The sequence below is a fragment of the Anastrepha obliqua genome, chromosome 3 (genome assembly GCF_027943255.1).
Source record: "Anastrepha obliqua isolate idAnaObli1 chromosome 3, idAnaObli1_1.0, whole genome shotgun sequence".
In the NCBI taxonomy this organism is placed as follows: domain Eukaryota; kingdom Metazoa; phylum Arthropoda; class Insecta; order Diptera; family Tephritidae; genus Anastrepha; species Anastrepha obliqua.
In genome coordinates, this window is record NC_072894.1 from 134,445,435 (window position 1) to 134,462,869 (window position 17,435).

At 38.5% G+C, this 17,435-nt stretch overlaps 1 protein-coding gene across 1 annotated transcript; it reads left to right on the forward strand.

The window, feature by feature from the left end:
- Positions 1 to 2,489: 2,489 nt before the first annotated feature.
- On the forward strand, positions 2,490 to 9,668 carry LOC129242241 (circadian clock-controlled protein daywake). The gene is made up of 6 exons (XM_054878797.1): positions 2,490 to 2,577; positions 5,186 to 5,278; positions 5,392 to 5,545; positions 6,366 to 6,499; positions 9,110 to 9,259; positions 9,457 to 9,668. Exons 1-6 carry the CDS (start codon positions 2,490 to 2,492, stop codon positions 9,666 to 9,668), a joined length of 831 nt encoding a protein of 276 aa, XP_054734772.1.
- Positions 9,669 to 17,435: the final 7,767 nt, after the last annotated feature.

Genomic DNA, 17,435 nt, shown 5'->3' on the forward strand with positions numbered 1-17,435 from the left:
ATCTGCGAGTTTAATTTAGGCCAGCAGCTGCCACTACCAAACGTACCAACACTAACTTCCACACAGCAACCAAGTAAAAAAGCTCTTTCATTAAATCCACTTTTGTGGGCGCATGCAACTGGTAGTGAATTCGCCAAACATCAGCAACAACCAGACGTATTGATCGGCAATCAACCATGGCAAGAGCCGCAAGCAAAGAGTCATAAATCAAACGCAAATTCAACAACAGGTTGGTGTGACCAGCCGCCGCACTGCTGTAGCAACAAAGTCTATTGGACACACAGTTGCACATCGCCCGCAAGATCAACACTCGGCTATGGTGAGCGGCAATGCCAACATTGCGCCACGCAGCACCATATCGAACTGCAGCTCGCCATCAGCACTCGCAGCCAGCTATAAAATGCTTGCATGCGCCTAGATTTTGCTGCAATTGCGGCAAGCGCACAAGAAAACTTGTTGCAAATGACGAAATTGCGCTCCAAACGGCAACGTTGCTTGATCCAATAACTCACAATGAACCAGCAATCGGTTAGTGGAGCGCGCATGCGCACAATAAATTCAACAGGCAGCACATTTACGACTTAGATTCAATTTAGACTCAGTCGCCTCACCCCCCACTACACACTAAAAGCGCCTCTTAAGGCGTGCAAAAGCTTTTGCATTTTGGCGCGCTTTTCAACTACCGAAATTGACGTTAATGAAGCGAAGCGTCTGCTGCTTTTATTTTACTTTATTGTTGCTGGTGCTATTGCTGTTGTTCGTGGCGATCACATTCGTTGGTTTCATTGCTTGTTTGTAGCGTTCGTTCTGCCGTCAGAGCTGCGTTGCAACTGTGCAAATTTCGATTGCGAAATCGTTTTCGTCAACTGGCCAACCATTCGCGGTAGTAGCAGACTTTGTATCGAGTTTGCAATCGACTACAACAACATCAGGCATCTTGAATGGTCTGCGTATCAGTGTTTATCTGCTGCCGCAACAGCAGTAGTTACATTCACACATACACCTGTGCGCACAACAAGAGCAGCGCCACATATTGCAAAGTTTTCACTAATTATTATTATTTTTTCTAAATATATTGTTAAAACTACAACAAAAACTATATAACTTAAAGTTTCACACCTCGTGCAAACTTTTAAAAAATTCAACAAAACTTCATAAAAACTTCAAATGTTTTAATCAGTTGGGGTATAGGTTTTCATATTAGAACATTGAGTTTAGGTATAATGAAGTGCAAGCTTAGGTTAGCTACGGTTAACGAAGTTGCTGGTCTAAGACAAGACACTGGGTGTCCCTAAGGCCCATTGTGATACCTGCATTTGATTTCCTTACCCTAACTAAGTTGTTTAAATCACTTAGATATCTTCAAAAAAGTAACTGGTACCTCCAGTTAGGCATTTAGCAAATTTCCCAGGTCATCAAAGAAATAATCGCCAAGATATTTGGCACGCCTGCTTTGAAGTGCAGGACATTCACAGAGAAGAAGGTGTACCGACTCAATTTCTTCTTCATCTCCACAACTCCCACAGAAGTCATTGTGAGGTACAGCCATTCTGCTGGCTAGGGTACCAATAGTGCAGTGACCCGTGAGGACGCTGGTAATTGATCTGTTGAGCCCAAGTCGACATTTTCTTCTTTTAAGATTCCGAAGTGTGAGCTAAAAATGGCTAGAAAAGCGCATTGATTTTTGAAGAAATTTGAATTTTGAGCCACTTTAAGCTACCACCAAAATTTAATGGGCCATAAAACTGCATACCCCAAATCTTTCGAAAAATTCTGATTAAGAAATTCGACATTTTTATGCATTTTTTTTTAATTTCGCACAAGATTTTAAACTTTAAGTTGTATGGTTTTTGTTGTTAAACAAAAGAGGAAAAATCACAACCTTGCAATATATAGCGCTCCTTTTATTGTAAACACAGGTGTGCGTATATATGTATATATTTGTAGTTGCAATTAGAAAAACTTTTGCACATATCTACGTACTTAAATGGCAAACAAAAAGCAATTTTATTTAACTTTTCCAAAACTGCATTTCGGCGCTGGCAACGCAACAAAAGTAGCGTCCATTAGGTCCAGCAAAATAATGCCACGATCAGTCGGTGTTGGACTACACTACGCGACGGTTTAAAGGGTTCTGGAGGTGCCAAGAAAAAAATACAAAATAATAATTTTCCATAAAAACAAATACAAATATAAATGCCAGTGCAAAAAAATTGAAGGAGCATAAACCAAAAGTACTCCAAAGTGCAAAAAAATAAAAAAGTGAATTAAAAAATACGCGCAAATAAAAGCAAACGCGCTTTTATCGTACTAAAAAAATTTATGTAAATAATAAATTCACATAAAAAAGGAATTTAGTTTACTTCAAAACTTATATTTTTAAAAGGTTTACTTTACAATTGCACAAATAGCATAAAAATAAAAATAGTGCAAATATTTATTTAAAAAAAGAACATTTTTTCTTAACCTCGCCCAGTTGCGACTACAAAATGTCGCTAGCTTTAAGTATTCATTTTCTTTTTATTAACTACGCTTTAGTAGCTCTGGCTGATGATGATAAATTTCTCACAAGTCCACGTAAGTCATAATAGACAAAATGTTTACTAACAAACATTTCAAATATTACCAGAAAAAAAGAAATTGTTGAAAGAAAAACTGGATGGAACTCACTTTTTTTTATTTCGAAAAAAAATGTAAATTTCTTAAGTTTTTCTCATTTACTTAAGACTTCTGCTTGGAGTACGCAATCACGCTTTCTCAGCGAGCAACAATTGAGGCCCGCGTCAAACGAGGTAGCACAACAACATTTTACAACACTCTTGACTATTTTTTTCCTATCTTATTTTCTAATCATCATCATCTTTGGGCACTACAGTTCATTGTGAGCTTTGGCCAGCAGCACGTAGTACCTCCCTTGCGGTTTTTTTCCAACTTTCCACTTTCTTGATGTTCCCCTCTGGTTCGTCGGTCCATCTTGTTCTCGGTCTTCCTCTTGCTCTAGTGTTGAACGCTCTGGCTTCTACAATTATCTTTTGCGCCCTCGTACTGCCCATTCTTGTTATGTGACCCAGCTGTCCTGACCAGTGCGTTTTGATGAAACATTTAACATTTTCGCCATTTATAAACTGATCTAGCTCATCGTTCCACCTTATACTCTACTCGCCGTGATCCTTGATTACTCCAACATTTTTTTTAATTCTCATTGTCTAATGAAAATCATACAAATCCAAAAAATTATAAAGAATCAACGAGATCGCAAATAAATAATATTCAATGTGCCTTTAAACTGCATACCAAAAGTGTTTCCCGAGATTCTATTTAAAACCGTGGAAATGGCGTGAAAAGTTCATGATACATTTGACGTCTGATCATATTTTTATATATAATAAAAAAACTAACATTCAAAAAACAAAAATTGTCAAAACTGCTCAAAATTTGGATGTGCTTTCATTTTATCGCAGAGTGTACCTATACATGTACCTCTACTCACGCTACGTAGTCAAACTTGAGCTAGGCAATATAGCGAGAGATTATTTGCTTATCACCAATGCTGAAAAGAACTTAGAAGGTGTGCCCAATATTAGACTGTTAACCAGATATCAGTGAGTTTAAACAAATCAGGGATTAACTGACATCATAGCCTGGTGCATCTCACTAGAGTGGATGTCATCGGTGAAGAAGCTGGAGAGAGTTCAAAGGACTGCACTCATTGAAATCAGTGAGACGCTTCGAACTACTCCTACTCTAGCGCTTAACGCAATGTTAAATGTGGTACCTGCATACATGTGGTACCTGAGAGGTTCGGACTATAGGCTCGACCTCACTTATGGAGAGTCAAGTATCCTAAGAAACTTTGGACTCATCCCGCTGTCGATGGATCAATGCACACCCTCACTTAGTCCAAGCGGGCGATTCTCCATAGGATATATATCCCATCAAGGGAGAAGTAGACGGAGGGAGTACACTTGGAAACAGGTCCTGGTGAACTTGTTGGAAAGGAAAGGTTGGCAGGGGAGTATTCTGCCAGGAGCTGCCCATCAGACTCAAATTCTGATTACTGAATCACTGCAGTATCTTCGAAGCATAGGTAGCCGCAATCAAAGAAGCAGCTGATTGGCTACTCTCATGCATATTAACTGTCAAGGAAATAAATATTTATTCCGGTAGGCAAGTGGGCTCTTGGGTATATGACGTTGCATTCGAAATTGGCCAGAGAATGCCTGGCTTTTCTTTTGATTGCATCCGAATTCATTGCAGGAAACTGTGAGGCGGATGAGCTGTCCAAACAAGAGCCTTTGTGAAGTGATTTCCCCACGAAGGAGAGAATTGGGATCTCCTTCACCAACTGCGGCCTGCTCGTGAAAAAATGTGCTTCGCACCAACTCAAGAAGCTCTGGGCAAGTACACAAACTTATAAGGTCGCGAAATTCTTCTAGCCACGTGTGGATCGGGGGCGTTCAAGTGATCTTCTGAGATTGACAAAATCTCAGCTCTCGAACTCCTTCTCCTTAGCTGATCTGCTTTCACGGGGTTAAGATTTAGGCATTTTGGCTCTTACTTCTTTGCTACGCCTACTGAGAGAGCAGGCCTATTTTGAACAATCGCATATGTCTTCTACGCTTTAGAATTGTATAAATGTCACTTTTACCCACCTTGAGCTCTTAGTAACTAACCCAAAGTCTACAAATATTTTGAATTACTGATGTATTGTCCTGTACTTCTGTTCTATTCAATTCAAATTTCCTCTTGGTCTTCAGATTCAAAATCGTATTCGTACTAAGAAGAGTGGAATCATGAAATTTGTGCCCCTATAAAATAATACTTAATTCATCGAGAAAGTATTAAAGCTTTTATTTAGTGTAGGCCTGCTATCATCTTACTAAATTATATACCAAGTGGTGACAGCCAGACGAGGAAGTTATAGCATCAACTAATTCCATGGCAAGCTCACTTCTCCAAGTTGATTTTGCAATTAAAAATTTTGATTTAGAAGTTTCTCTTCAATTGATCTACAGTTTACTAACACATACGCTTCCCTTATTTAACAACCACATCCTTACAGTGGGGTAGCATAAATTTACTCCCTTTCCTTGTATATCCATACGTATTTCCTTCCTCTTTCGCTATCAAAGTTCACTTACTTGGTTGGTATACAAATTAAACTGGGCCTTCCGATATTCCACAGCAGAGTACATCAGAGAATGCCAAATAGCTGAGAAAAATTTTACTGACTGTTCCACGCACAGCATACAGCAGCTCTTCGACAAGTTAAATGACGGTAAGTAGTGTGGAAAATTCTCGAAAAATAAAAACAAAAAAATTACAGCGCACGGTATGCAATTAATTCGTTTTAATTGTGGATTTATTTATTTGGCATTCAATTCATTGCAGGCATACCTGGCTTGAACAGCATCAAAAGCTTCGATCCATTCTACCTAAACCGGATACGTATTACACAAGGCAACAGCAATGCGATCAACTTGAAAGTCGAGTTGGCCAACGTGAAAATCAATGGATTTGGACATACAAATGTTTTGGAGAGTATGTAAGTGTGGAAAAAATACTATGATAATACAGGGTGGTACAACTAGTGTTTGGAGTTTTGTTTAATGCGTGTAAAAATAAATGACGATGAGCCGTAAGCCCTGGCAACTACTGGTCCTTTTTATTGCCTAATATTAATTTACTATTATTTTCCATATATTAAATAAATAAAAAATTAAAATTATTTGTTTTTTTTTTTTTTTGAAAGAGTAAATCTTGCCATTATACATGGAACACAAATGACTTCCACGGCTGGCTTTACAGTATTTCATTCTGTTAATCCAATTTTTCAGTGCATTTTTGCGAATTTCGGCATATAATTCACGTATGGCAACCTCCACTCTACGTTTCAACTCTTGAATTGTTTCTGGCTGCTTGGCGTAACATTTGTCCCTAAAGACGCCCGACCAGAACTAACCGAAAGGAGCCAAATCGCAGTTACTAGGCGACCAATTGGCATTAGCATTTTGGCTAATTTTATATTTTTAATAATTTTCATGAAAAACAACTAACCTTTTTACGAGAAAAATCTAAATTTTTAACGAAAAAAAATTTTTCACGATAAAAAACTAAATTTTTCGCGCGAAAAGCTACCAAATTTTGAATGTCTAACCATAAATAAAATTTCTAGCATATGACGCAAATTTTTTTAGTTATCAAAGGGGGAAAAATTATAGTCAAATTTCCTAACGCTCGATTGACCAACCTGTGTTTAGAAAAATATGTAACATTTTTTCTTAATTTTAAGTTTTTATTTCTAAATTGATATTATTAAATTTTATTCGTAGCAATTTTTTGCATTCATTTCTTAATATTTAAAGCGTTTATCCCAAAGACTACAGCTGGAAGACCACTTTTATGCTGCCCGAGATGAAATTACAGGGTGACTACAGTCTCAACGGTCGCATTTTGCTAATACCATTAAATGGGCATGGCGAAGTTTTCTTAGAAGCAGGTGAGTTTGAATATGCAGACAATTGAAGCATCCAAAAAAAAAATTTAAACTAATTAATTTAATACTCAAATAGTTATAAAAAGTTAGAGGTGTCGCAAAAATTAAAAAAAACAAAATTTTTTTTGATTTGTTATCCAAATTTATTTACTCTCTTTTAACTTAAGAGCATTAAGAACTATAACCATAATTTTTATTTCCCCTGATTTAAATATTCATTTAAAACTCTTTTAAAAAACAAAGGGTCTTTCAAAAGACACGCATAGATGTTGTATGCAAGAAAACATGTAAAAATGTAGATTATTTAAGGTTTCACTTTCACTACTTATATTCTAAATACTGCTCTTAACAATTATATGTGAAAAAATAGATCACTAAAATGGCCACCATGAGCACGTCTACAGGTGTTATATCCACCACACAGTCGATTCATGAATACATAATTTTTGAGAACATCGAGATATCGATTTTGTGGGTTGTTCAGCAACACTTTGCGCTACAGCAGCAATTTTCTCAATCGAACGTCCAGTTTTTGGTCTGCCAGTCCTATTTCAATTCTCGACAGATTTCTTTGATTTGTCGACTCTTCGGATGATGATTTCTACTAAAAAAAACTACCCGTTTTGCGATTTATTCTTTTTAAAGATCGATCATTTTCACAGAGACATCTAGGCGTCACTTTTGAAAGATCCCTTATTTCGAAACTCTTCGATTTTTGAATCATTTCTATTTGGATTTCGGTTCGGCTCGGCTTTCCAGGCTCCATTCGTTCTATTAAGCCCATTTCTCATCACCATTTACGATTCTTGAAGATGGGACTCACAAAAGCTGCGGACGTAAACCACATCAAGCGACAGCCAAGATAATTTGATATCCTGAGCTGTCTAGAATAACCCAGGCTGCCAACCAATAGCCCATAAACAAAGGGTAAAATCATGCCAAACAACAAAGATATCACTTGCGTACAATCAACGCATTGGTTACTGTCCTTTCTACTTCTTGCATAACAAATATGCTCGGCTGGTCTTTGTATTTCTTTTTTTTCATAAGCTGATGTGATTGTACTGTAATGGAACACCTTTGAGCCCTTCATTCCAACTCTCCTCAACTGTGCATAGTTCAAGCATTGAAAAGAAAATATCTGATTTGTACTCATCCAAGGGCCTCCAAACTATTGATGAATTATGTAACCAAATTAGAAAATAACACGCTAGCTAATACAGAGCACTAACAAAAAAATGTGCCAATTTGTCTCCTTTTCTTCTTCTTCTTAGCAACTTATTTAAAAATCGTTTGCCTATAAACCTGTAATGACAGATGTTAGTCCTCTTCCATTCGCCACTTCTCTGCTCACTATCTCTATGCTCGGCGAACTTGACGAACAATTTACATATGAAAGCAACAACAAAGTTATCGAGCAAGATTCGATTGGTTATACCTCATAAAACTGGTCACTATGTTACAAAAAATATCATTTTAGGCAACTCTATTATAGTGCAAGATATGTTTGTGTTGCTAACGCTTGGCGAAAAGAGGAGGACTGTTACTAAGCTGCCTGAAAATTTGTCAGGTGAGCTGAGTACGTCATTTATAAATTTTTATGGACACAATTATTCTCATTTCCCATTTTCTCAATCATGCTCCTGTTAGCGAATTTGGTGCCGAATGCGGCTGTTGGATCAGTTCCACAGTTCTTTTATGCAGCGATAGCTCACAACCCATATTACGTATTTTTGGAGGAAATGACTTAGCAATCCCATTAAAAGACTTGCATTATGATATTTCATGACTACCATTCAGGTTGTGGACTGTATTGTAAGTACTTTTTATGGAATCCTGGTTATCAGTGAAAATATTGTGTATATACATATTTAACACAGATAACGCACTACACCTCACCACTGTCACGACTTTGCTGATAGCCAACAGTTCAATCTAAACCACACCGCAATTGTAAGTAAAGCAAAATGAGACTGAAAGGTTTGACGGAATATCAAAAATGTTGAATGGAATACAAACCACCACAAACTATACCACTGACCTTCGAGCCATCTGTATTGTCAGAGGCAGACTCGGCTCTTCTAACAACGTCTCTGTTTCACTCCCACCTCGAAAGTACAAGTGTTGGAGGCGCTCACCAATTGAGTACTTCGTCGAATTGGACCCAGCGCTCTATAAAATATTTTCACATTAGAGCTCATTTTTTAAATAGGTTTTGATATTGGAAATAAAAATCTGCAATTAAAAAAATAATAATAATAATTGGCGCTTACTCTCTTTGGGTGTTTGGCCGAACTCCTCCTCCTATTTGTGGTACGCGTGTTTATATTGTTCCACAAATATACAATTTTCGAAGGCTAAACGGTCGAGAGTCTTGAGTTATAAAATGTTAAGAAATTCCAAAAAAAATCTTCGCACTGCGCTGACTACGTTTACCTTTGAAGTCCTGAACTGATTTACTGAATTCAATTGATTTTTTTCAAATTTTTTTATGTATTTTTTTTCGAGTTTTGAGTTCCGCACCTCGCTAACCAAACATTCAATAATAATTTAATTATCTTCATAAAACTTTATAACCAAAATCACATTTTATATAAATTTATTTATTCGAAGAAAACATGACCGTCGTTATGAACTCAAAGACCCGGCTCTATGAGAAGGGCGGCTTCACCTTCTACAACGTGACGAATTGTCGTGTGGACTTTAAAATTGATGGCTTGAAGTCATATTTTTCCAATCTCTTCAATGGCAACAAGCAGTTGGGTGAGTGTTTTCATGATAAAAAGATATATAAGAAAAAAAAACTAAAAAAAAAGAAATCAAAAACTGAAAACTAAAACCAAACCACAATGAATTCTTAAATAAATGAATTTAACTTAAAAATAAAATTAAAATGATTTCTTTATAGAATGTCAATTATTTGCTTTCATTTTTCCTAAATCATTCATTTCCATTTCCAGAGGATAGCACAAATAAATTCTTCAATGACAACTGGCGTATGCTAGCCGATGCGCTTTACTCCGTCATCACGCAGACGATTGAGGATATTTTGTTGGATGTGTTGAAGAAAATCTTCCATTATATACCAGCCAACTTCTTTATCAGCGATATACCAACACCAAAGCAGTTATATGGCAGCAAAGTAACAGCGACGAATGCCAAGCGACCTTAGTAAAAAAATAAACCATGAAAGTGTCTAATGTCTAGAAAATGAAATTTTTAAAATATTTTTTTAATATAAATAACTAATTTTTTTAATATAAATATAATAATGCCAGCTTTGCGGAATTGGATTTAGCAGTAATAGAAATAATAAAAACAATTTATTTTAGAAAATTAATTTTTTATTACACTTTTCCTTGCTACTTTTTTACCCATAAATTTAAAAATTCTCGTTTTTATTAATTAAAAATATTTCAGAGATTAATTTAAAAAAACATAAAAAACATATCTTGTATTATTAGTTATTAGCCATAGAGTTTGTGGCGCTAAATACGAAGTTGCTATTTATTTACACTCTGCGTCAAATATTTATAGCACAGGATTTATTGATAAGTTTGGCAATTAAGTTGTTCCTTATTTAATTTTATAATTTTTTATTTTATTTTATTTTTTTAATTTTTTTATTATTTTTTTAATAATACTCATTTTCCTCCAAAAACAATATAAATCCAAGTTTCAAAAAAACAATATAATCAAACCATTTTCATAAACATTTCACACTTTTTAATTTTAGTTTTTCGATATTATTAAATCAATATTATTTAATTTTAATAATTTCATTATAAATGAAACCATAAACAGTTCTGCTATAAAAACCATTTAAAAAATTTGCAATAAAAAATTAAAAATTTTCATCAAAAAGTTCACAATTTTTAATCAGAGTCTTTAGACAAATTTCAAGTATGCAGTTTTTTATACCATTGAATTTTGATTCATTAAAGTGCAACTTTGAAGTGGCTTAAAAGTCGCGTTCATTTTTGACAATTTTTTTCTGATGGTGTTGGGAGTTCTCCTCCATACAAAAAAATGTCAAGCATTCATTACACGGAAGAAATGTAAAAGACTGTCAGCGAAAAAAATTTGAAAAATCAACGCGATTTTTAAGACACCTCAAACTGGGACTTCATTAAACCAAAATTCAATGGGCTATAAAACTACATACTTGAAATTTGTCTAAAAACTTTGATTAAAACTTTTTGTTGAAGATTTGTAATTTCTTTTTTTTTTTTGTGCGCAACTAAGTGCCCGCTGTTTGTCAATAGATGCCACCAGCAGTGTGTGCTAGTCGATTCTAACATAACCTAAACGTCATAAACCAAGCTTAGACATATGGCAAACAAACTTCTTCGACACATTAGTGATTTTGTTTTGATATCATACACTTTTGGTTATTTTGACGAATAATCGTCATTTGCGGGAAGTGTTGATTTTCCTCTTCCATTCGAAAAAACGGCGGCTGAAGCGCATCGAGAGCTACAAAAAGTTTATGGAGATGCTGCTTTAAGTGAAACAATGTGCCGAGATTGGTTCCGTCGCTTCAAAGACGGTGATTTTAATGTTGACGACCGTCCGCGTGAAGGAAGGCCAAAAACCTTCGAAGACGCTGAATAGGAGGCATTGCTCAATGTAAATCCGTGTCAAACGCAAGAAGAGCTTGCTTCAGTATTAGGAGTTACCGACAATCTATTTCCAAGGGATTGCATGCTTTGGGAATGATTCAGAAACAGGGGACGTGGGTTCCTTATGAGTTCGAACGAAGGGATGTTGAACGTCGTTTTTTCGTCTGTGAACAACTGCTCTAGCGGCAAAAAAAGAAGGGTTTTATTCCTCGCATCGTGAATGGTGATTAAAAATGGATTCATTACAGCAATCCAAAGAAAAGAAAGTAATGGGAACTGCCCGGTCATGCTTCTACGTCGTCACCTCGGCCGAATACTCACGCTGCGAAGGTTATGCTATGTATTTAGTGGGACCAAGTTGGTGTTATTTATTCTTCTTCTTCTTCTTCTTCTTAATTGGCGCTATAACCGCTTACGCGATTTTGGCCGAGTTTAACAAAGCGCGCCAGTCGTTTCTTTCTCGTGCTAACCGGCGCCAGTTGGACACACCAAGTGAAGCCAAGTCCTTCTCCACCTGATCTTTCCAACGCAGAGGAGGCCGCCCTCTTCCTCTGCTACCACCAGCTGGTACCGCATCGAATACTTTCAAAGCCGGAGCGTTTGTATCCATTCGGACGACATGACCCAGCCAACGTAGCCGCTGGATCTTTATTCGCTGCGCTATGTCTATGTCGTCGTAAAGCTCATACAGCTCATCGTTCCATCGTCTGCGATATTCGCCGTTGCCAACGTGCAAAGGTCCAAAAATCTTGCGCAGAATCTTTCTCTCGAACACTCCAAGCGTCGCTTCATCGGATGTTGTCATCGTCCAAGCTTCTGCGCCATACGTTAGGACGGGCATGATGAGAGTCTTGTAGAGTGTTAGTTTTGTTCGTCGAGAGAGGACTTTACTGCTCAGTTGCCTACTTAGTCCAAAGTAGCACTTGTTGGCAAGAGAGATTCTACGTTGGATTTCAAGACTGACATTGTTATCGGTGTTAATGCTGGTTCCTAAATAGACGAAGTCCTTTACAACCTCGAAATTATAACTGTCTACAGTGACGTGGGTTCCGATACGCGAGTGCGCCGACTGTTTGTTTGAAGACAGGAGGTACTTCGTTTTGTCCTCGTTCACCACCAGACCCATTCGCTTTGCCTCTTTATCCAGTTTGGAGAAGGCAGAACTAACAGCGCGGTTGTTAAGGCCAATGATGTCAATATCATCGGCATACGCCAACAATTGTACGCTCTTATAAAATATTGTGCCTGAGCGATTAAGTTCTGCGGCTCGTACAATGCTCTCCAACATCAGCTTAAAGAAGTCACACGACAGCGAGTCACCCTGTCTGAAACTTCGTTTGGTATCAAACGGCTCGGAGAGGTCCTTCCCAATTCTGACGGCGCTGCTGGTGTTGAGCAACGTCATCTTACATAGCCGTATTAGTTTTGCGGGGATCCCAAATTCAGACATCGCGGCATACAGGTAACTCCTTTCCGTACTGTTGAATGCAGCTTTGAAGTCGACGAAAAGATGATGTGTGTCGATTCTCCTTTCATGGGTCTTTTCCAAGATTTGGCGTATTGTGAATATTTGGTCGATGGTGGACTTTCCAGGTCTGAAGCCACACTGATAAGGTCCAATCAGTTGGTTGACGGTGGGCTTCAGCCTTTCACACAATACGCTCGCTAGAACCTTATAGGCGATATTTAGAAGACTAATCCCGCGGTAATTGGCACAAATTGCAGGATCACCCTTCTTATGGATTGGGCAGAGCACACTTAAATTCCAATCGGCAGGCATGCTTTCATCCGACCATATTATGCATAAGAGCTGATGCATGCACCTTACCAGCTCCTCGCCGCCATGTTTGAATAGCTCAGCCGGCAGTCCGTCGGCGCCCGCGGCTTTGTTGTTCTTTAGCCGCGTTATCGCTATTCTCACCTCGTCATGATCGGGTAGCGGAACGACAATTCCGTCGTCAACGATTGGGGTATCGGGATCTTCACTTTCTCTGTGACATGCGCAGCTGTCACTGTTTAATAGGTTCGAGAAGTGTTCCCTCCATAATTTAAGATTGCTCTGTACGTCAGTCACCAGTTCGCCGTCTTTGTTCTTACAGGAAAACGCCCCGGTCTTGAAACCTTCTGTAAGCCGCCGAACTTTCTGGTAGAATTTTCGGGCGTTGTTCCTGTTGGCCAGCATCTCAAGCTCTTCGCACTCACGTATTTCGGCCTCTCGTTTCTTCTTTCGGATAATACGTATCTCTTCCTTTTTCAGCTCTCTGTAGCGATCCCACATGGCTCGCGTTGCGCCCGATCGCAGCGTGGCTCTATAAGCGGCATCTTTTCTTTCTGCGGCAGCATGACATTCCTCGTCGTACCAATTGTTTTTTCGGGCTCGCCGGAATCCGATTTCTTCTTCGGCGGCGGTACGTAGGGAACGAGAAATGTGGCTCCATTGCTCGCGCATGCCGATTTGTTGGGCAGTGCTTTCGGAGAGCAGGAGTGAGAGTCGAGTGGCGAATCTTCTGGCTGTCTGTTGTGATTGCAGCTTTTCGATGTCGAACATTCTTTGCGTAGGTAGATGTACGTTTTTTGCTGCACAGAGGCGGGTGCGCAGCTTGGCTGCAACAAGGTAATGATCCGAGTCGATGTTGGGTCCTCGGATCGTGCGTACATCTAATACACTAGAAGCGTGTCTTCCATCTATCACAACATGATCGATCTGGTTTCGCGTTTTTCGATCAGGAGACAGCCAGGTAGCTTGGTGTATCTTTTTATGCTGGAATCTGGTGCTGCAGACTACCATGTTTCGGGCCCCGGCGAAGTCGATCAGCCTCTGTCCGTTACCGGATGTTTCGTTGTGCAGGCTGAATTTTCCGACTGTGGGACCAAAAATTCCCTACTTGCCCACCCTGGCGTTGAAGTCGCCAAGCACGACTTTTATGTCGTGGCGGGGGCAGCGGTCATAGGAACGTTCCAGGCGCTCATAGAAGGAATCTTTGGTCGCATCGTCCTTCTCTTCCGTCGGGGCGTGGGCGCAAATTAGCGATATGTTGAAAAAACGGGCTTTGATGCGGATAATTGCGAGACGCTCGTCCATCGGAGTGAACGACAGTACTTGGCGACGAAGTCTCTCTCCCACAACAAATCCGACACCGAATTTGCGCTCCTTGACATGGCAGCTGTAGTAGACGTCGCAAGGTCCTATGGTTTTCTTACCTTGCCCCGTCCATCGCATCTCTTGGATGGCAGTGATGTCAGCCTTTACTCTCACGAGGACATCAACCAGCCGGGCAGAGGCACCTTCCCCATTAAGGGACCGGACATTCCAGGTGCATGCCCTCAAATCATAATCCTTAGTTCGTTTGCAGGGGTCGTCATCAGTATAGGGAGGTCTCATCCGAGGCTTTTTTACACTTTTCATTGGGGGCGATTTTTAAGTGGCGGGTCCCAAACCCAACGCACAACCAGCTATCCTGGAATATTTCGCCTTCTCACGTTAGCTCACTCCCGAGCGGATGTTCGGAAGCTACCCAGAGGATACGTGGGCTAATCCCGGCCGTTGTGAGCTGCTTGAACCATATGCAGAAGAATCGTCCTGGCCATTCCCAAGTGAATGGCGATCAGTAACTTTCCCCACTTGCGTGGACTTCTACACATGGAACCATCCTCCATGAACTGTTAAAATCAAGCGAGACCATCACTGGGGATCGGTATCGATTCCAATTGATGGGAATGAGTCGAGCGCTGCGCGCGCACTGCCGCAATACGCGGAGAGGCATGAAAAAGTGATTCTACAGCATGACAACGCTCGGCCTCACGTTGCCAAACCAGTCAAAATCTACCTGGAAACACTGAAATGGGAAATCCTACCCCACTCGCCATATTCTCCAGACATTGCGCTGTCCGATTATCACCTGTTCCGATCGATGGCACATGGTCTAGCTGACCAGCGTTCCATTCATATGAAAACATCAAAAAATGGCTTGATCCGTGGATAGACTCAAAAGAGACAGACAGTTTTACCTCGACGGTATACGTGATCAACCAGAAAGATGGAAAATAGTAGTAGCAAGCGATGTGCAATACTTTCAATGATTGACTTGTAACCATTTTTTTTTTTTTTTTTCAGAATAAAGTTGTATGTATTTTCATCAAAAAACCAGCGAGAACTTAGTTGCGCACCTAATAATTTACAAGGAGTTTAATATTTATCTATAAATATTATAGTTTTTATAGAAAAGTTATAGTAAAAGTTTTTAAATTAAATGCATAAATAAAAAAAAATAAATAAATAATTTTTAAAAAGTAAATAAGAAACCTACGAATTATCCTACTTTTCAACAAGCCTTTTCAACATCCCGTTGTGCACCCGGGTCTGGCCAGATTGGCTTTTTCAACTTTAGACGTGCATTTAACATATTTCTATTATAGCTATCGACTTGAGCTTCCTAAAATTTAATTTTCTAACGATTTATGGATATAACCTTTTAAAAAAGATTCCCAAAGCAGGGTTAAGGCGTACTGGAAAACATGGTGATGAACTTCGGATATCTTAATAGGATCACATCATATGATCACATCGTATGATAACATCACATGATCACCCATATTTGTTTGTTTCTGAAATTTAATTATATTACGCTCAGTACTCAGGCCTCTTTTATTTATTTATTAATAAATAAGATAAGTTTAATAATTCTTCAATACCACGTTTTCTTAGTAATAGTGATATTATTATTATTAAAAAGTTACTATTTTTTTATACACCTCTAGCCATAAAATAACTTGTATCACTTTAGTTTTACAGTAGAAATTATAGTAATTTTTTACACCCAATTTCAAATATGAAAATGCAAATTTGATATTTTTTCCACATTTAATCATTTAGCATAAAACCCATCAACAATTAAGCCTAAAAGTATGCTAAGTAGTGGCCGCGCAACCACTTTATCTGTTCCACTTATCTATTGCGCTACAGTGATGTGCCATAAAATTCAATTACAGCAAATCCATAGCCAGCGCCAGCCATACATTCGCCCGGCAGTATTAACATCTAAATTTGTCGAATTCCCATTCTATTCAACATCCAGATAATCCGCTTCGCATAACAATTTACATCGCCTTCCTTCGCCGCACACACAATTAATTTGTATTTATCTCACACATTTAACAAAGTGATAATAATAAATTTTTACAACCAACCAACTCGTTATAATAAAAATAAAATGCCTGTAATACACGTATACAACAACACGAAACTTAGCCGCAACAACAATTTGTAGAGCAGAGATATGCGGCTATTAGTAAAATAAAATACAAAAAAAAACATGTCATTCTACATACACCTTTAATTTAACCCTCAACTCTTTGCCTTACCTTCCTTTTTGCGCCTATCACCTACAAAACAACAACAAAGCACTTTCCTGTACTCGTAAACTCATTCTTTTTGTTTCGCTGTGTGCTTGTGTTTGCTTCGCAAAAGGATGTCAGTAGTGGTTACCAGCAGCGATAAACAAATAAAAATAATTGCATTTAACCCTTTCGTGACCCGTTCACCTGCTGCTGTTGTTGTTGTTGTATCACTGAATTTAAATTTCTGGATTACCTGTCTATCGTTGCTATCCACAACTATTACAACAATTACATGCACTTGCAACATGCAGACACAAACACATGCTCACATACGAATGTATTCTCACTATAATGGCGGTAATACTCGAGTGTATGATAGCGAACCGATTAAGCAGACTGTCAATGATGCAAAAACCGCACACCACGAAAATGTTCTCCACTCAGGTTTTAATGTTTACAACGTGGTTTTCTCGCCGCCTACATGGCCTGCAGTGCAAGTGTGTGAGTTGATGTGTTAATAAAGTGGAAGATTGGGAAAAGGTCGAGAAGAGTTGAACCCCTAAAGGAGCCTAGGAACAGTTTAAAGAGTCATAGAAATTATAATAGAATTCGAAGTTACGGGATTTGATCAGCGAGTTCTAGAACCTAATTTATTATTCCAAGGAGAAATTACAACTGATTTGACATCCGTCAACTGTTGGAACTCATTTTCAATGTCGAATTCGTAATCAGCAACCTTTAAACAGAAAGGGTATCACTTTTAGAAAATTGCACAGTCGATTTGACAGCTGTTAACTGTCAAAACTTAAATTTGACATAACATTCGTAATCCGGGAGCCTTAAACAGTAAGGGATGCCGCTTTTAGGAATTTTTTTTTACTTCAAAAAACAAAAGTACAATCGATTTGACAGCTGTCAACTGTCAAGATTTAAATTCGACACATATTTCGTGATCAGTCCCAAAATTTAAGGGATTGAAC

What these genes read in the sequence shown, in the direction of transcription:
- LOC129242241 (XM_054878797.1), top strand. Translation starts at nt 2,490, where the DNA reads ATGTCGCTAGCTTTAAGTATTCATTTTCTTTTTATTAACTACGCTTTA. An exon ending in CTTCGACAAGTTAAATGACG is followed by an intron (nt 5,279 to 5,391) that starts GTAAGTAGTGTG and finishes AATTCATTGCAG; the next exon opens with GCATACCTGGCTTGAACAGC. An exon ending in CAATGGCAACAAGCAGTTGG is followed by an intron (nt 9,260 to 9,456) that starts GTGAGTGTTTTC and finishes TTCCATTTCCAG; the next exon opens with AGGATAGCACAAATAAATTC.